General features: G+C 39.0%; 1 protein-coding gene across 6 annotated transcripts in view; it reads right to left on the bottom strand.

Annotated features, from left to right (window-relative positions):
- Nucleotides 1-21,380, bottom strand: part of BBX (BBX high mobility group box domain containing) — a 285,252-nt gene that overhangs the window by 40,452 nt on the left and 223,420 nt on the right. For all 6 annotated transcript variants that reach the window (XM_040484409.1, XM_040484412.1, XM_040484408.1 and 3 more), the window contains 2 exons: nucleotides 19,825-19,899; nucleotides 10,989-11,069 (listed from right to left, as the gene is read on the bottom strand). In XM_040484409.1, the coding sequence (XP_040340343.1) occupies nucleotides 10,989-11,069; nucleotides 19,825-19,899 (156 nt within the window). The remainder of the gene's footprint in view (nucleotides 1-10,988; nucleotides 11,070-19,824; nucleotides 19,900-21,380) is intronic.

Here is a 21,380-nt window from a genome sequence, read left to right as displayed (position 1 = left end):
TTCAGGACGAAGTACCACAGTGCTTGCCTAAGGCTAGAGCACTGTGGGCTATGTAACTTTGACTTGAATCCATATGAGGAAATAAAGGCTGAGAAACGGGGTAACAGGACATGCTCCACTGGGTTGTTGTGATACAAAAGTGAATAAATGTGTGCAGACACAACACTTTACACATAAAGCTTTACAATGGTCAGGGAACATGGATTTAGCAATATCTTCCTTAGAGTAAGTTCCTAGCTTTCCCATAATGCTCTACATGAGAAGTAGAACTGCATACTTATCAGCTGATAGGAACATACTTATCTTCTAATGGGGCCCAAAGATGGATCTCCCCCCAGCCACTTTAAAAACAAAACAAAACAAAAACCAAGTCATACTTCTGGCTTGTATTGGGCTTGTGGTCAATAACAATCTTGGATTTCTTTACCCACCTAATTAGCTGGGAAGCTTGGTCTCTTCCATTCTATGTTTTTATAATTTATTTCTTGTATATAGTTGTGAGATTTTCCGTTTTTCCTTATAAAGTTTATCCTTTCCAACTCTGAATTACATTACCTTCCAGCTCTGTTATGGACACATTTGATTAAGTTGCATTTTATGTCTTCATCCAAATCTTTGGTAAGTTGACTAGAACATGGCTAAGGACAGAGCCTTCTGGCAGACTTTTAGAGCCCTTTCATCAGGTTGATCTGAACATTAATAAACTTCAGCAATCTAAGAATGTTTTATAATCCAATCTAAATTACCCCTGTTTTGTTCACAAGGACATGGTAAGATTATCTGTCAAAAGTCTTGCTGAAATCTGGACACAGTATGCCAACAGCATTCTCGGCCAATTTTATAACCATACTAAATATAAAATGAAAATGGCTTGTATTCCAGTCAGAGTCTAACTAGGCAAACAGAAACAACTTAAAACATATCTAGCAGGAGGAATTTAATGCAGGGAACAGGTTGGTTACCCAGGTAATAAAGAACTGAGACACCCAAATAGGAGGTTGGTGAGGCAATCCAGAGATTAGCAACAACAGGAACAAATGGGGGAAGGCCTCCAGAGGAAGACAGAACCATGGTGGGCCTAACTGGAGGAGCTCAACACGTAGAAGAGATGTTACCTTTGCTTTGCCCCCACCCCTCCTCATCCCTTCCCTGCACATCCTGGCCATTCTCTTCCCCCCATTCCATATTTTCCCACCAGAGTCTCCCACTGGCTGGACCCAGCTGGGTATCAGGGGACATAGGCACCCAGAAAAGGCAGTCTACAGCCACCAGGGATATGAACTGTCATGCAGGGCAAACAGACTCTGGGAGAGCACCCAGTTTTTACCTTCTTTTCTGTGAGATCAAACATTTTATTAGAAAGAATTCTCAAAAGCCTCTAGGAATTAACAGTCTATATTTCCACATAAACAGCTTGGGAACAGCTATGGATGTAGTAACTCTTAGAAGATGCCATCACTCTTAGATGTGAGCAAATTCTATATCGAGAAGCTATTCCAAAAGGGAGGGATGCTGGAGCCAGACTGTCTAGGACTGAGACTGGCTCTGCCTCTGATTTGCTAATTTTCTATAAACGTTTGTGCCTTAGTTTCCCCATCTATAAAACACGGATGTTAATAGTATTTCTCTTAGGAATACTGTGAGGTTCAATGAGTTGGACATGTACAGCACTTAAAATAGTGCCTAGTTCACAGCAAGAATAAATGTATTCTGACAACCATCACTCTGTAGCCTTGTGCCATATAGAATAAATCTTAGCTTCTGACAGTAGTAGAATTAGTCTTATGGATATCATTGGTGGCACGTCACGGCCCTGGTACACTAAGTACTTTGCTTTGATTTTTTCATTCTACGGTTGAACGATTCTGTAATTGGGGAAAAAAAACATAAACAACAAAATTAGATGCAGGAGATCTTAAATCAGTTACCTTTCAAGAAGTTAGTCTCATTAAACATATAGTTAAGCTCAGTTCTACTACTGGGTACAAACATCTACTTTCATCTACTTGAGTGCATTTATCAACTAACTTTAGTGGGGCTTACGAAACTGCATACAAACTACATTCTGTTCACATGCATGGACATGCATACAGATAAGCACACGGTGGACACAGAGAAGCATAAATCAGTGTGAACTCAGGTGAATAAAACTGCACCGTGGGACGCACAGAATTAATGTCTGTTATTAATTAGTCAAGTTGCCCTTAATAGAGGGTTGGTTGTTAATCAAGCCTTGAAATAGAATATGCCTTAGTAAATGACAATTTATTCTTTTATTATTATTTTAAATTGAACAATAAACTCCTTCAAGAGTGAGGATGTAAAATGTCTGCAGGACACCTTCTAGATCGAATTCCCATGGCTGTATTCCAAGAAGTCAGAATGCTAATGTTTTAAATCAAATGCCTGGCATAAATATTTGATATCTATGGTCTATTCCCTCAGGCACCATATTTTTTATAACTGTAACTCAGGGGGCACAAAATGGATCCTGTTCACCTCTGTACTCTCCTCCAAGAATATCTCCTAGTACCTTTCAAAAAGAAGGCATTTCGTACACAATTGTGTTGAATTGAATGGTTCATTAATTCTGAGTCTAAAATGCAATCTGATTCATACCAAGAAAGTTACCTTACATGTCTATTAAAAAAAATGCTAATTAGGACCACGCTATTGCTTGGCCTAAACCAGCATTCACACTGTCCTTACTTATGCTTCCCAAGAGCACCAGTGAGAATTAATCACTAATATTGTAGTTTTACTTTGATAACTGAAACCTCACTGAAGTTTCTCACTGTTTTGTGTAGTCAGAATGGCCTGTCAGTGATGAGCTGGAAGAAATGTAACTTACCCCCAAAAGAAAAATGAAAATGAGTATGTTGAAACTGGAGATTCTAAAGGATGCACATATTGGACAGACATATAAAAATCACCCTCTTCAAAATTATTACAAAGAAAAATTTCAGTAGAAATATTGAAGAGGTGAGATAAAATGTGCAGTGCAGGGATTATTTTTTATGTTCCTGGGTTCAAGAAGATTGCCATTTTCAGTTCAGGCAAGATTGTGCCATAGGCTCGGGGTTGCTATGGGGGACTACAGAGACATAATAAATCTGAGTTGTGACAAGCTTTTACCTCTTTGAATCAAAAGACATTTTAAAATGTGTTCCTTTCTACAAATGTTAAGATATTGATTCATTTCTTTAATGTGTTCTGCTATAAAAGACAGTGAAATGACCAGCAAAAAATAATTAATCATGTGTACTAGATAAGAATAATACCACAGAAATAGATGTTCTTTAACTGGTACAAAGGAATGGGTAAGTTGCTCCAAAATGTACCATACTATTACACTCTTAATTATCTTTTGTCTTTCATTGTCTATTGTAAAGGATCTAGCTCGATTAAAAACAAGGCAGTGTGAAAACAGAGCCACTGACACCAATCAAGAAGTTTCAATTTCAAAATCTTTGCCTTTTAGTACAAAATAAATGTTTTGCAGCCAAGGTATGTTTACAATCATTTTGTACTGGCTTATTATCTGCCAAAACAGTGTAGACATAACCCTAGGATGGCATTTAGCAGTGTTTTCCAAGATGTGCACTTCTCCCATAATTAAATAAAATCAGAATGTTATTGCCATAAACATACACTGGCTGATGGTCTCAGAGAATAAAGAATAGCACTGCTGCTAAGAAAATTCAATTTTCTTTATTATAAAAGATAACTGGTCACAGAACAGTGGTCTAAGCATCTCTCAACACTGAAATCTGAGCATATTAAGTAGTTTTCTATTTGGTTTGCAGAAACACGACCAGGTGAAAAGGTGGCTTAAATGTTTCTCTTTACTATTTCTTCAGAAATTATACCCATTCTGAAGACTCTAGATGGGGTGGGGTGGCCTTTGTTCCATAGGCCATCTATTAAAGTCTCCCCCAGAAGTGTTAAAGGAAGTCATTAGGAGAATTCCTATTATTTCAGTTCCTCCAAAAATAAGTTGATGCAATTGGGAATGAAATGAAAAGTTTTAGGATGGGAGTTTTCTAAAAATGACTCACAACTCTGCCTAAAAAGCTATGGAAAGAAATACACCACTTAAAAAAAAGAGACCCCCTCAAATATATCATAGGTATTGGGATTCAGTTATATGACAGTAGCGTAGGAGGGGCTGAGCTGAGAGCTGTGTGCCGAGATTCCAGGTTTCAGGGGGCTATGAGGAGGAGGTGGGGATACTGCGTGTCAATAGTATGTGAGGACACACACAAAACTGAAATGGAGTCACCTTGGTCAAACACCACCCATACCTGGTAGTCGGGAATGCTAATGTGATTGGAGGGATGGCATTTCCTACAGTTTTCAATGTGGTATGTAATCTCTATAATTCTATCATAATTCAGCTTTTCTTAAAATGAGCCAACATCCTTCCTAGGACTTAATTTTTATAGACACCAGAATAAATTTGTCTTTATCTACCTATTTGGTTTTAATTATAAGTGTTTTTTACAAGTTAGAATGTAAGGAAAACTAGGCAGTCAAGGTGTCTGAAAATGTCATCATCTTTTTTTAATAAATAGGGTTAAATAATGTTTCCAGTTCCCTTGGAAGCACCAGATCTGCAACCTTGCTTTTTCATACATGAGAAGTAGGAGTATATGTGGAGAAATCCAGCACCCTTCCTTCATCTTAATAACACATTACTAGTTTCATAAACTGAAGTAAAGAAGTAGAACTCAGAAAATGGGTACCACAGACCAAATTCAGCAACCCTGTGGTGACTGTTCTCTACCTTTCTTCCTTTTGTGCTCAGAGAATATGGGCCTCTGGCTTTCTAAAGTCGACCATTTACCTTAACAAACCCCTCTCTTTTTGACTCTTTCAGTATTGGATTTCTTCAGTTGTCCCCACCCCTCGGCATCTTTCATCTCTTCTTTTCTGCTGGTGGGGCTTCCTCTTTGTTCACAAACATCCGGGCTTCCTGAAGTAGGGCTCCGATCTTCCATTCTTCTCCGGTGCATTCAGGTTCAGAGCTGGGGCCATCTCCAGCTCCCCTTTCGCTTTGCCTTTCACATGGACCCAATCATGGAATCCAACTAAATCCTCCGTAGCATCCCTGGTGTCTGTTTCTACAGCCCATTCCCACTGCCAAACCACCCCTCCCCAATCCTGGCTCTTATCGTCTCACACCTAGATGTCCCCAGAAGTTTTCCACTCCACTCTACACATAGCTGCCAAGGGAGTGTGCTTTCCCACTGTGTGCCCCTGCCCTAAATCTTTACTTGCTCCTCATGGTCTTCAAGCACAAGTTTCTCTGCTTTACACTAAACACTCTCCCAGTTCTGACTGCAGCCACACTCCACCTTCCACAAGTCTCCTAGCACAGCCCACTACTCCTGCCTGTCTGATCTCATCATCCGCCTACCTCATGCCTCCTGCCTCTACCCCTTTATCCCTTTGCTGTATCTCTCTCATCTCTCCATTTGATTATGCAGGTCACAATCTGCACTGTGTGCGCGTATAAAAGGGGGAGGTGCACGAGGGTAGGTGGATGCTGGCAGGGGCTGCTGGCCTCAGAGCCAGGGCTCCGGAGGGAAAGGAGAGCACAGTGATGGTGTCTTTAAGGGGGAAGGCACTATCGGCTCTGACCAATCGTTCTCATGTGGGAAGGTTGGATCAGTGTCTCTAGATTCTCTACATTTTCATGAGAAGTCAGACATTTATTTGAAATCTCCACTTTTAAAATATTAGCCGCTAATTGAAATGTAGAGTATAATACAGGTCAACAAATTGGGTGCCCCTGAAAAAGCATCTCTGCAAGTTAAATGTGGCCCCGAGGCTGCTAGTTTCAACCCCAGTTTCTAAACAAGTCTTTCATCAAGAACCGTCTTCGTGCTCTCTGTGCTGGGTCCTCATGGCACTCCTGCTAGTATTAATTCTCCCTTTCTTGTCTTCACAAATTCACTTTGTATATCATTCGTCACAAGTAGAGCCTTGTCATTTCACTGCATGGTTCCCTGTGAAACCATTTGCACACTTATTTCTCATCCCTTAACTTTTTGTATCTTATCTCTCTGCAACTGGAGAAGAAGTTCTTGGAGAACAGGAGTCCTACTCCATAATTTCCTCTCAATATCTTCCAAAGTATATTCACAAACAGGCACTTACTTATTTAAGGGTGTAAGATGTATCTTGGCAGTTTCAAAAGTACAGACACTTTTTAAAAAGGAAATATCAGCTCCATTTCTTTGACAGCAGTCTTGAAAAATCTGTCATCTTATTCAGCCATACACATATATGTGTAGGAGTAAGCTGTCTTCCATAGAGCCTTCTATAATACGCAAAGTCCTATAACAAGCAACTTGCAGAGTCTTTTACATTCATCTAAAACAAGGAGACAGAACAGCCCAGTGTGGAAGAGCCTGGGTGTGGAGACAGATTGCCTGGGTTTCTACTGAGGCTCCAACTTCCTGTGCACATGACCTTAGGCAAGTCACAAAACCTCTCTGCCCTTCTTTCCTAATGTATACAAGAGGAACGGTGATAATACCTATCTCAGAGGATGTGTGTGAAAATTCAATGAGTACATATAAAATACTTAGGAAAGTGCCTACCACATAGCAGAGAATTAAAGTCATTATTATCTTAAGTTAGGTAATACAACTGATTTTCTGCTATTAAAATTTAGACTCTATTTTAAAGAACACATAAAATTATTTCAGAAAAAGAAAAGTAAAACCAAAGAATAATATTTTTAGGCATATGCTTCGGCGTCTCATGGCAACTCTCCAACACCAAAACCGCACCCGGAGGCAGAGTGTGCTCATACCACTGACCTTAGGAGGTTCACAAGCAGGTTCACAGCTTACCCTATCACAAGAAACAGTATTCGTACATCCATATGCAGGTAACTTCAGCAGCCTCACGGTTATGGACATGGAATGAACCCTTAATAATTACCGCTTATTGGAATAAATGAATCAACTGTGCATTTTATTATACTAGGCAATTTTGATACCAGAGATCTTTTAAGTGTAGAATTTTCTTTCCTAAAATATACAGGGAAAGATGTGTCTGTGTGTCCTCCAACTATATAGCAGCTATAATACACAATCATCTCCAGGGAGATACTTTGCAACTCTTTGTATGATCTGACCTAATTAATTTCAAAATGAAAGGAAACACATTATAGTACCTGCACCAATTAAACAACTGATTAACTGAACAGTACGAACCTCATGGAGGTTCACACATAGAGGACTGTATTTTTTTCTCAATCCCCTGACCTCAGCAGCACTATACCAACTCCGTTCTTAGCTGGAGTGGATTCCTGAAAAATACCTGGAACAGATCCCAGAATTGTCAGGTCCCTCTCAGCTATTAAAAATCCACCCAGCTTAAAATGCCAATCAAATGCCTGAAGCAGGGCCTTCCCCAGGGCATCTCCTGGCTACGGGGTCCAAAGAAATAAAACAATGCCAAAACCAAGAGTGCAGGCCAACCCAAGTCTCTTTGTGTCTGTTGCCAACTTCCTCCAATTTTCTTTTTGCCGGCTCACGTGGGTGTAGGACACAGCAATAAGAACATGCCTAAAATATTTCTTGCTTCTCACCAAGAAGACACTTCTTGCAAGCAACAGCCCCTATACTTTTGGGAGGTCTACTATTCAGCTCTCCCCTTGTGTCAGCTTGTAGGAATAGAGGTGGGGTAGGGGGAGAAGTTAGTTCCTGGGCTGGTTGCTGGCCCTTCCCTTCACGAGTTCTAAAGCTTCTGTAAAAAACAGGAGAAGCAATAGTGGAGGCAAAACTCACTGCCCATGGTTATTCCTGTCTTTTTGTATCTGTTCCTGCTAACACTACAAAAGACTGAATGACCTTGTCAGGGGATGCCAAGGGCAGGGATGATATGCAAATTATTTAAGAGGCAGGGATGCAAACTGATCAGAAGGGATGTGGTCCAGGGCCTGGAACAGGTCCTGCAGACCCCTCGCAGTGTCCTCCAGTTGCTGGAAGGATCAGGGGAGCCCAGGGATGCTGGGGAAATTGCAGCAAGGGTGCTAGGGGGTTTGGGTCCTTTTACTGACGATGGGAAGTGCTTGGTAATGTTAGTACCAGGACAGCTGTACTGGTGGAAACTGACTGAACATCATTCCTACCTGTGGGAGCTCTTCAGTGTCCTGAGCGAAGCTGTCTCTAAGTGCGTATTTCCTAATGAGAGAGGCTGCCCCAGGCCTGCTCTCTGCAACCCCTCCCCCCCCATGACTGTCCCACGGCCTCTTGCCTGATCACACTGAACTATTTTCTATTTGGTCACATGACCTGTGGAAACTCATGCATTTTTACAATGCCAAAACAGAGAGTACAGCAGGGTATTCCAAACCTCTCCTTGCTGCCAACTTCCTCCAGCGCTTTTCTCACCTGGTCAGATAGGTGAAGGGCACAGCAATAAGTCTATGTCTAAAACACTTCTAGCTTCTCACCAAAGAATGAGAAGACACCTCTTACAGATACACCCCAACTGGGAACAAATTTTCTCTTAGAGCTGCCTTCACTTTGTTTGACAGGGAGCAGGGATGAAGAGTGAAAAGCAATTCCTTCCTTCTCTCTTCAGGACAGGGAGGAAAATCAAAATATTCCAGATGACTGGATAGTTTTTGATAGCCACCTGCGCACTGACGACTTACAGGCTGGCATAGGAATGAGAGAACCCCTGGAGGGGTACATGGGATAGCAGCTGGATTGGACCATCTCTTTAGAAATCCCAAGAGAAGGATCTGGCCCAAATTGAAGATGGCTTCCTGGTAGATTTCCTTTTGAAATGCATAAATTTAAAGCTGTTCTTTCATAGTTCAGACAGTAGCACCAATTCTGGGCAAGAGGAAAAATCTTCCTCTGTATCCTGTTATACTTATTTGAAGAGGCACCCGAAATAATTAAATATTATATGCAGTTTAAGAAAAATGAATATCAAATATACATGGTATAAAAAAATTGAGGAAGCATATTTCTATTGGTGATTATTTGGAGATGCTGATTAATCCATTGTGCATATATTTATGTTTAATTAGAAACTGGGTAGGATTTAGAATATCATTCTAAAACACAGTCTATTAGCATTATGGCATCATATTCATGTGGTGCAAATAATAATGTGAGAGGATTTTCTTGGTAAACTATTTTTTAGCGACCCTGTTTTATCAAAAGCATATATTTTTACTCGGATGTTATAAGAAACTAAGTCTGAGTATAAGCTGATTTGCTATAATTGGAATAGGCTTATTGCAGTCATTTTACCCCTTTAAAATTATGATACCAGCATTCAAACATCTGTTAAACCATAGCATCTGTTTCATATTTGGGATGCATCCCTACAAATTAGAAGAATGTTCTTTTTAATGAGCTCTGATTTAATAGGGAATCCTTTTTTTTATATAACTGTTATGTGAAAGAAAGAAAATGAGAAGACAAAAATCATCTCTTGCACCCTCCATACTAAAGTACCTCAAAGGTCCATACATTTCAAATGTAAAACTCTTTCATGAAGATATATGCATATGAAAGTGCACATGCGTGTGCACACACATACACACACCAGGAAATGCAGAGAGGGCCACACATTCTTACTATTCAAGAAAAATAATCACTTCTTTCAAAAACATTGTCTTGCCAATCTATAGGGTCTTAAAAATACCAGATAAATTCATACCTCGTAGTGCCTCTGTTTACTAAGATTTGTTTGCTCTAACTCCAAAGGCATACGTGTGTTGCCAGGTCATTATCATTTCAGTTCTATCTGAAGTAGTACTTGCCACTGACTCACTCAGTTCTTTTTAAACTATTCCCTGTGGTCTCTGGAAGTTTTCTAGTCATTTGGAGACCTCTATCTGCATCTGATTTTGTCCTATAAGAACCATGTCAGCTTAATGTCAGACAACAAAGGGTTCATGTGTCCCACTGTTAATATACTTCTTTACTCTCTTAGGCCATTGGCCTTTGTGTTTTTCTATTTCTAATGTGGAGATGGGTAGACATTAAAAGCTTAATTTAAACATGTTTAGAACTCCTAGATTTTAATGATGTAAGCTACCATAAAATTTAGAAGATAGGCTGCCCCATTAAATTTAACAAACTACAAAGGATTTATAAAAAGAAGGTATCACTCACATAAAATGAAAAAAAAAAAAAAAAAAAAAACCAATTCAGAAGGAACTCATTGGAAGGAAGCCAGAAAAATGAGAGAAAAGAAAAAGTTTAATGTAAGAGATTTCTGGTCACCCATCTTGTCCCTCCTAATTTGTCTCACCAAAAGAGAAAACGGCTACTGCAGTGTCCCAGCACTGACGACATTTCTTTCACAAAAGAAAGGCAGAGCGGTCACAGGTAGGCGGAGGCAAGCCTGGTAGGTGCCCACCCCAGCAACAACTGCTTCTGGCACCTTTCTTGCCAACCCATCCCCCACCAAGCGAGGGTTCTGGCCCTCACAGATTTACGAAAGCACATTTACCAAAGGAACAGCAGCATTTTATGTCCATGTCACAACAAATGTACAGTCGATAGGTGTTACAAAACCAGATTTGGAGTCATTTGAGTTCTTCACTAAAAAAACACCCCCAAATTAAAACATCAATGACCTAGTTTAAAAGTAGTGTCTTCTAGGAATTTATAGACACTATAAGAGAATCAGAGAAGAGAAAAATGACCCAGGCCATTCTTCTGGGTTTAGGCTACACTTACATCACCAGTCTGAGACAAAAACTGACCTTATTTGACAATACTAACCTGTGGAAAAAGATTGTATCATTTTCTTGAGTACCCTTTTCCAATGCTTAATGACTTTTAGTAGCAAAACTCCTTTTTTACCCTCTCATGGTTGAAAATGAGATATAACAACACACTTTATGGTCACAGGGGATAGGGTACAGTTTAAAGAACATTGTTATTATGAACTTTTTCCACCTCTGCAGATCTTATCTCCATATACTCTTAGAAACTTGCCTCTGCCAGTTGAAAGAGTGCAGATTTTCCATAGCGTTTCACAGGTTCCGCACCACCCAGCTGCGAAGTGTTTGAAGAAATCTGTATTGAAAATAATTCACATAAAGGATATTAATTGTGTCATCAGAATCTTTGCTTCTCATTCATACACATTCAGGAACTTTCTCTTTAGTTTACGAGAACATCATTGTTCCCAAGTACCAAGTAACTTTAAAGATGTCATACTTGGGATTATAATTTTGAAACCAACTTTGGTGAACAACCTCAAAAACAGTAACAAAAACCAGGTGTGGCTTGGACAGCTGTTTAATGACAGAAGTATTGTCTTGTACACTCCAGGCTTTAAACTCTACCACTTAAAACAAGATTTGCATTTCCATTTCCATATAAACACCAACTCATCAACTGACCAAATATGAGGGATTTAGAGTCATTTTGTATGCACCGAAGTGACTAATTTTTTAAAGGAATATATTTAGGATCTCTAAAATTATTTGGGAAAGATAGCATCATTAGTCAACAAATTTTTTTTATATAATTATTTTTAATGTTTATTTATTTTTGAGAGAGAGAGAGAGAGAGAGAGAGCGCGCGCGCACAGAGTGGGGGAAGAGCAGAAACAGAGAGGGAAACACAGAATCGGAAACAGGTTCCAGGCTCTGAGCTGCCAGCACAGAACCTGACGCAGGGCTCGAACTCGGGAATGGCGAGATCATGACCTGAGCCGGAGTCGGATACTTAACCGACTGAGCCACCCAGGTGTCCCTCAACAAATATTTTTTTAAGAATCCAATATAAATGTCGTAGGCAATACGATAGGAACTGGGGAAGCCAAGAATTTTACAGAAAACACTAGCCCTGGCTTTGAGAGGATACTCTAAAGTACACACAAAGATTGAAAATCAAGACCACAATTCTAAATAAGTTATGCAGTTAAGGCCTATGCTGAGGCACAACATATCCAACATTATATCAACTGCATGTTCTTCTGCAAATTTGGCCAAACAGTGGCCAGGCACTGGTAACAACGAACTGCAATGTCCTTTCTCATTTTTATATGAAAACTTCATTTTCAACTTCTAGCCTAACTCAGTAAAAAAAAAAAAAAAAAAAAGCTGAGAACATACATTCTTAAGGAACTTTACAAATATTCTTCTTCCTGGAGAAGTTCTGTCATTACAGCAGCTAGCTATGGCTTAAGCATTTCATATTCCTCATGGTTCTGAATTCTTTCTCAGTTTAAGATAGAAGTATTTCTCAGTTCAGTTTAGCAGGCACTCCTGCCTGCTGAGTGTATCCTCACAGGTGACCCCAAGTCCCACAGGGGATTCTGTGGAGCCATCAGCTCTGGGAGAGACTGGGAGCTTGCTGCTGAATGGAATTCTTCCTAGAATACCGGCTGAACGAGAGGCTTTTGTCGAGGAAAATGTTTAACAAGCTACCTGGGCCATTTAGAAGAATTTAGTTTATGGAAATTTTAGGCACTTTTTCTTCCTAGGTACTATCATTTTTAACAGTTCTTTCCAATTTATCCCAACTAAATTTTTATGTTTTATTTATTTTTGAGAGAGCACACACAAGTGTTGGAGAGGGGGACAGAGGGGGACAGAGGATCCTAAGTGGGCTCTGCACTGACAGCAGAAAGCCTGATGTGAGGCTCGAACTCACAAACCAAAACTGTGAGATCATGACCTCAACCAATTGACTGAGCTACCCAGGCACCACCAAACCACTTTTCTTTTTAAAGAAAATTAACTAAATGGGGCTCAATCTTTCTAAGTCTGGGATATTTTCTTCTACCTAATTTTTCTCTGATATACGCCACTTCTACTTTTTCTAGACAAGATGAATTTAATAAATCACCTTATCACTGAACTATGAGAAATGGACACATAATCACCACCTCCCAATTACTTGAGGGAATGAAGTACCAAACATACAGAATTGCCAGCGTCTCGAACCCAGGCTGTATAAAAGAAAGAACATGACTTTTGTGTCAGACACACCTTCATTACTTTTTGCTCTGTCAACTTAAGCAAATTGAGTCTCATCTACCTCATCTTCAAAACAGAAACAATACCTGCCCCATATTATTGTTGTCAAGATTAGATGTTATGTCAGTGAAGAGTCTGGCACAGTGCTGAGCCCATATTGTGTTCTCAATAAGTGGCACAATGATTATCAACAAGAATTTATCAACAGTAACTTGAATAAACATAAAGCTCTCTTAGTATAGTCCAAAAATTAGTTACACACTAAAATTGCAATGTTAAAGGATAATCATGAAATTTAGTAATTCGTAGAATATTAAATTTATCACATAATCACATGACACTCTTAAGAATCACTAGAGGACAAGCTGGGTAATCCCACACCACACAGCCACAACGCGGAGTGGTTCTAGTTCTTACACTGACTCCCTCTGCTGTTCCTTTTGTTGTAGGTTTATGCTCCTCGACACTAAGTATTTGTTCACTACCACACACTCTGTGCATGGAAGACTGCGGGGCTCAATGAAGAACTTTGGACTCTGTGGATGCATTATCTGCCATTTGAGATAATGCACAGTTGTCTAAGTAGAGAACTGAGAATGGTTCTTTACCTTTCAAAAGGAACTACTACTTATGTCTAGTAAGAACTAGTTCCCTCATCACCCATGGGAGGACTTTGACCTATCTGTAGGTATAAGAAAGATTTCCAAAGGAGCTTGTGTGGGGGGAGGGTCAATGTACTTTAGCAGCCCAACATTTCTTTTTTTTTGTTAATTTTTTTTAATGTTTATTGATTTGTGAGAGACAGAGAGTGAGTGAGGGAGGGGCAGAGAGAGAGAGAGAAGGAGACACAGAATCCAAAGCAGGCTCCAGGCTCTGAGCTGTCAGCACAGAGCCCAACATGGGGCTCGAGCTCACCAACCATGAGATCATGACCTGAGCTGAAGCCAGAAGTCCAACTGACTGAGCCACCCAGGAGCCCCAGTAGCCCAACATTTCTATAATTACCAACCAGTATGGTTTTCCTGGAATGACTGTGGGGAGATATGCTTTCTTTTTATTTTATTCTTTAAATTTTTTTATTTTTTAAAATTTACATCCAAATTAGTTAGCATACAGTACAACAATGATTTCGGTAGATTCCTTAGTGTCCCTTACCCATTTAGCTCATCCCCCTTCCCACAACCCCTCCAGTAACCCTCAGTTTGTTCCCCATATTTATGAGTCTCTTCTGTTTTGTCCCCCTCCCTGTTTTTATATTCTTTTTGTTTCCCTTCCCTTATGTTCATCTGTTTTGTCTCTTAAAGTCCTCATATGAATGAAGTAATATAATTTTTGCTTTCTCTGGCTAATTTCACTTAGCATAATACCCTCCGGTTCCATCCACATAGTTGCAAATGGCAAGATTTCATTCTTTTTGACTGCCGAATAATACTCCATTGTGTGTATATGTGTGTGTATATATATATATATATATATATATATATATATATATATACATATATATATATATATGCGCCACATCTTCTTTATCCATTCATCCATCAGTGGGCATTTGGGCTCTTTCCATACTTTGGCTATTGTTGATAGTGCTGCTATAAACACAGGGGTACATGTGTCCCTTCGAAACAGCACACTTGTATCCCGTGGATAAATGCCTAGTAGTGCAATTGCTGGGTCACAGGGTAGTTCTATTTTTAGTTTTTTGAGGAGCCTCCATACAGTTTTCCAGAGTGGCTGCACCAGCTTGCATTCCCAGGGAGATATGCTTTCTAAAAGCATCTTTGGGCTTCTTAATTTTTAGACATATGTTAACATCTGTGGCTGGTCCTTATCTTGATTTCTTGGCAACGTTTGATATGGCTAACCTTTTTTTGGGGAAACTCTTCTCTGGACTTCCATTACTGGAGGGTCTGTCTTATTTCCCTCTTATCCCCCAAACCACTCCTTGTTGTTCTCCTCTGCTGGCTCTCCTTTCTCTGGTGACCCCTTAAATGCTTTTCTTCAGGGTTTTGTCTTAGGGCCTTCTCTCTTTTTATTTATACATTTCTTTCAGTAATCTGATCTCTTCTGATAGCTTTGTTAGAGCTTCTACAATGCTGATTTGTTATACCACTGTTTATACCACTGTTCATTTCCCCCATTGTTTTCCTATTTAAGAGACTTACGCATCCTTTCAAGTATGAACATCACAGTAATATGTTCTTCAAAGTTGGTCGGCTAGTGGAGGAAGGGCAGGTTATGTTATACTTATGGGTAGGGGACCCTAGTGGGCCATACTGCATAGTACATTCCTGGCTTTGCTTTTTATTTTCCTCAAATTAGACGGTGCTTGCCAATCTGTTAACTCCATAGTCTCTCCTTTGGCAGCATGTACTGTTCTGATAAACAGAGTGCGTGTAATAGCACAAGACGCAGAGCAAATGTGCTAAGAAAAATGATCACCCTGGATGTTAAACTGTTAATTTTATAGCTGCCTGAGGTAGGGAAGCATACCACGGAAACAGGTAGTAAAGATTAAAAGTAAAATAGGTAATGGAGGAAGTGTTTTGGAGTTGTGAGGGGTATCATAAAACAATGTAGTCTGGGAGGAAATGACTGATAATTACTGAATGAATAAAAAAAATTTTAAAAACCCAAATGAACAACATGGGATGATTGGTCTTTCTTACGTTAAAAGAAATATTAATGCTTCCAATAAAAACACGTGATACTTTCACACTGATTAGCTGCAGTGTGAGTATGCAGTTTTTGTCGAGTGTAATATTCTGTAATATATTGAACAGTCCATGATGAAAATGAATGCTTTAAATTTGCACCTATTGCATCTATCCAATTGTGGCATTGCTTTAAATTTGAGGAGATTATGACTGTATTTATATTGGCAAAGTAAATACCTTCTAAGGGAAGTTTTAATGTCCAAATTTATTGGTCTAAATCATCTAGATTAGTTCTCTGTCTTCAAAGTAAATATATTTCAATGCAAAGATATATTGTAGGTGTAAGAGTCAGCCACACAACGGAAAAGAGAGTATGTGAACTGGTCATGGCTTCCAGACCTGTTAAATGATAGAAGACAATAGCTCCCTTCTGGCATTACATGTGGTCATTAGTCTTCAGTAAATGAGATCTAAAATGTGATGGATGTGTCACTCTACCTGTAAACAACAGAAGATGAAGGTAGGAAACTCATTCTGACCAATGTAATGGATCAGAGCCAGAAACAGAGTGATGGCTCTTCAGATGGGCCAAGGTGAACACAGATGAATTAGGGGTATCAGCAAGGAATGGAGACAGGCTGAAATGGAGGGGGGTGGCGGTGAACAGGCTTTACACTCTGTATTTCTTCCTAGATCTTGCAAAGCAGGTATATTTTTCTTTAAACGTAAGCTTTCGTGGGGAATCTACAAACAAAATGTTCTTTATTCAGTTTCATGACTCCATGCAGGTTCACTTCAACGAGTTTTCAAACTATCAGACTTGATTAAGAAAGAAAAACATCCTTCTAAGCCTGCAAAGCAGAAACCCAGGACTTAGTGTGAAAGAAAAAACAACTTCAACTTAAAGAACTGCCCAGGGCTTACGGTTTCTTAAACAATGTGTTCCTAGGATAATTATTTGACACAATAAATGACCCACTGCCAAGAGAAGATCTAACTAATCTCTTCTCAAAGTTATGAATGTTTGTAAATCAAATTAGCAGGAATGGTCTCTAAGCATTTTGCCTGCCTGACCTTAAAATAACATCACAAAGCTAAACAGTTTTAAGGAGTAAATTGTTTCCTAAATCACATAAACCCCCATTTTTCTCTAAGTGCACATAATAGGATGGAAATCCCTCTGAAAAGAGGTGGGGCTGTAAGTGGGCCATTGAGTAGATTTCCATTACATGTCCATCCCTTTCCCTATGAGGTCCCAGACATACTAGGAAGTGCCTCAACAATGACGATTCAATAACTCACGGTAACAATTACAAACTACAGAGCAGTGACCTTGAACTGCGGTTTTCTAACAGGAAATTTGTTAGAAATGCAAATTGCCAGGCACCTTTCCCCACCCCTGCCCCCAGACTTAATAAATCAGAGCCCTGGCAGTAGAGCCCAGCAATCTGTTTGAACAAGCCTCTGAGGGAACTCTGATGCATTTTAAAGTTTGAGAACCTCTGCTGTAGACTAATTAAAACAAGAATTCAAGAGTCTTTATGTTTTCTCAAAGGTGATGAGTGTTATACAAAATAATTATAAAAGTTTTAGGGATACGATTACAGTTAGTAATTATAACCTATTCTATTTCTTCTGCAATACCTGTGCTCATAGCAGATTTTAGTAGATAATTTTATTAGTTTATGTAGTTAGATCTTGTTTAGCTTTGAATTAAACCAGCCTCAAATGAGGCCAACAATGTGGTCAGATCATAAGATGTCAGAGATTGAAACTTAGGGTTCTCTTGGGCCAGCTGAGGCAACTGACCAGAGAAGTTACATATCCTTAGGGAATCGTGTGCTTCTCTTGTATAATCATATATAACAGTTACAAGTAATAAACAAGCACGCAATAATTTAATTTACTTAGGAATGAAAAGTGTTAATGTTACCAATCTAAGCAAAATATAACTAGCAAAAATAATATACTGATTGACAGAGGGAATTGCATTTGATTCTAGGGCAAAATATTTTGATTTTGCCACCATGCATACCTTCTTCTCTTATGAGGTCTTGCAGTAACTCTAATCATTTTCAAATTAACACTTTTTATGTCTCCTGATGCTACTGAGCAGAGGAGTGAAATCTGCAAACATATCCCTGCACAACTCCCAAGAGAGAAAAGTTTCTTTTCTTTCTTGGAAAACAAACAAACAAACCCTTCTTGGGGCACCTGGGTGGCTCAGTCGGTTAAGCCTCTGACTTCCGCTCAGATCATGAACTCAGGGCTCGTGAGTTAGAGCCCTGCGTTGGGCTTTGTGCTGACAGCTCAGAGTCTGGAGCTTGCTTCTGATTCTGTGTCTCCCTCTCTCTCAGCTCCTCCTCTGCTCGTGCTCTATCTCTCTCAAAAATAAACATTAAAAAAATATTAAAAAAGAAAAAACTTCTCATGCTTTAAGGAGTGAGCATACTGAGTAGCAAGGACTATTTTAAGAGAGGCTGGGATCTCATTCTCCACAAGCACAGGACAGCCCCTGTTACATCAGCAAACTGGTTCCTCAAAGCTGCCCAGGGCTTCAGGGAACTCCTCATAAATATGATAATAGTTTCACTTAAATAACAATCACGTTCTGAGTGAAGATAACTGTTAGAAACACCAGCTGTGATATCCCATACTGACATTTTAAATGAAGCTGAATACTGTTGGTAGTTAATGCATTGTCAGGTGTGTCAAAGATGAGCCACTATATTCCTGCTAGAGAGTGTAAAATTTAATCAAACAGAATATATGGCAAATACATTGTTTTGAGGAAAATATTTCTAAAAAGTTGCATGGGACTGGCTCGGGCATCAAAATTAAAAACAAATTTAGTCCCTACCACAATTTTTTTTTAACTCTTAAAAAAAGTATTCGTATCAAATAAATGGATGCCAACAACTGAAGGAAAGCAAGAAAGTAAACAAAACGATTTCCCCAGACTGGAAATAACAGTCTGCTTATCATAATGAAAAATTATAATAAAATCCTAATTTATTCAGATTCATCAAGCAAATTGTTCTTCATAAATGGTAGTAGCATCATATGATATTTTCGTTACCAGTCGATAGAATAGCCCTCAACAACTAAAGCAAATACTGTGTCAGAGAAGCCTAACAGATAAGCAGGCCAACTGGTGGTATAAAGTCACAGTGGTTGAGATAAGTGTCCCAAGAGGAAGCAGGATTTCTTTTTTTAATGTAAAAGCTGAAAGTAATTTTTCCTCATTTTCAAAGTAAGATGCTGAGTTTTCTCTTGCCAAAAGGATATCATTTTACATTTCATTTATGCAGCACTCTTTATTCAAATGAATCAAAGTGATTCAATACATCAATATTAAACAGAACAGTCCTGCTTGTCATTTTCTCTCAACCCTTTAAAAAACTGCTTAGTTTAGGATATGTATTTTTGGTTGGAATTAATAAAAGAGGAAAGAGGGGAAAGACCGAAAGCAGACACCATATTATTTTCACGATCAATCTGCATTTTATTATTTGTCATACAGGCTCATTAGGAATGAGCAGCATATGGTTGAGGCCAGGGCTTTTGTGGTAAAATCAAGCATATCCGATGTGCCTCTTCACACTAAGTAAGCACTCTCTAGTGTGTGCTCTCTCTCTGGCTGACAAACCACAGAAATCTGAGATCCTGTAAGAGCTGACCTGATCTAAGCCTGGGATTAAACACTAATAAAAACGCTGGCTAAAGCTACATCACATAGAAAGCTAAGTTCTGATGATTTAACAGGTTGTATTCACCACTGCATCCACTGTGAGTTATTCATAAATTACAGCATCTAATGTTACTACTGGAAAAATTTAATAAATTGAAATCCTAAGGCCTTCATGTGGACAGCAGTTTTTTTCAAGCTTTTAAAATAAAAACAAGGTAAAATTAAATAAATGAATTAGTGGAAAGGGTCTATTCTAAATGAACTCCTTAATGAATGTTTATAAAATGAATACAAAATATGGAGCTGATCTATGATTATAGCAAAGGCAGCAAAAAGCATGAAGTATTCCCTTACGTGCATTATGTTCGTAATGGCGAAAGGCATGCCTAAAGTTCGCTATATGTTATTAAAACTCTATTCTAATATTTCCTGAGCTCAGTAAGTTTCTGAGCCCAATAATCATTAACAACAACAACAACAAAAAGAGGTCATACCTCTGCAAACTGAAACAAGGCTGAGGCTTGACACTGCTTTGAAGAAGCATCAGGGTGAGACGTACTTGAAGATATCTGAAAGGAAACAAGTAATCTTTAACGCACAAGGACATTTTCCCATATCAGACTAATAGATTCAGCCATGTATTTCCACTGTACACACTGATAAAGATTAAGACATGAATCATCACCCTTAATGCCTTTTAGAAGAACAGTATAAATGATAAAGGAAGACAAAGGCCATGTGTCTAAAAACAGATGATTGGAAGAACAAAAGACCACGACTGGCTCATTTGCCATGTCTCTTGTAGGGTATCAGGTATGTTGCAAACAGCAGTTGAGGAGCGTTGAGATGAACTGCTTTATTTCAATATATTTTTTAAAATATTATTAAAAGCTGGAAGCTGCAGGAAAGTCAGTCACTCTCTTTCCTACACCACTCCCCTCAAGCTGTTCTCTGCTTAGAGGCAGCTGGGAAACAGTGTTTGAGAAGCATATGGATGTGGCTCAGGGTATCTGGGACTGAATCTTAGCTTGCTGCTCGCTAGCTACATGACCTTGGGCAGTTCAGCTAATCCTTCTAAGACTTATTTTTCCCAACTGTAAACTGACAATGATGATGAAGAGAATAATCCCCATTTTACAGGATTACAGTGAAAAGAAAACAAGCTACAGAATACACTGCCTGGCATAGTACCAGCACCCAATAAATTATTCACTGAAGAGGAACAGCATTTCTTTTGTAACACCATCCATGTGCATGCGTGCGCACATGCACGCACTCACACATACACACACACACCTCTCTTTCTCCCTCTTCCTCTCACTCTACAGGCATCGGACAGTGGATGGAGGACTCTGCCATACTATACTTGATTCAACTAGGAGACCTTTCTTTTCCACTTAGTATATGGTAGCCTTATTAAGTTTGCTCTGATGGCCCTTGGAAGTACTTCTCAAAGATCTTTTGAGAACAATGTCAGTTACTAATTTTGGTTCCAAAGTGAACAATACTTCCATCCAGCTACAAAATAGGGTGAAAGTGACTCACAAGAGCAAAAAGCTTAGGCATTATGAATTCAGCCCATTCCCAGTCCCATAAAAGTATTGTTCTTCAATTAACTGTGCTCATGAACTCCATCAAAGGGTACTTACTAAGCAATAAAATGCACCTTAATTATAATCCTTCAACCAGAGAAGTCAATTTTTTTCATCTTAATTAAATTAAGCTGGTTAGAAAAACCATGGAGGCAGTTGGTGATACAGTATCAAAGTAATGTTTAGGGATGAGAAAGAATTAGTAAAGTGACTGATGGAATTATTGACTTTATTCACTGCTGAGGCCATTAAGAAAATTTTAATGCCACTATAATAAGACATAGAAGCATCTTTAGAATAAACATCAGTAAAAAGAAAAAAAGATCCAGATCCTATTTAATAAAGTAGATATAAAACCATCATTGTGAGTGAATAAAATTTAACCAAGTGTTTTAAAGACATTTGAAGGAAAAATTGTATGCTTCTTGGTCAAATCATGAAATGTTATCATTTCAAAC

The sequence above is a fragment of the Herpailurus yagouaroundi genome, unplaced genomic scaffold, assembly GCF_014898765.1.
Source record: "Herpailurus yagouaroundi ecotype Mexico unplaced genomic scaffold, PumYag 162, whole genome shotgun sequence".
NCBI classification, from domain to species: Eukaryota; Metazoa; Chordata; class Mammalia; order Carnivora; family Felidae; genus Herpailurus; species Herpailurus yagouaroundi.
This window is presented reverse-complemented; position numbering and strand designations above follow the sequence as displayed.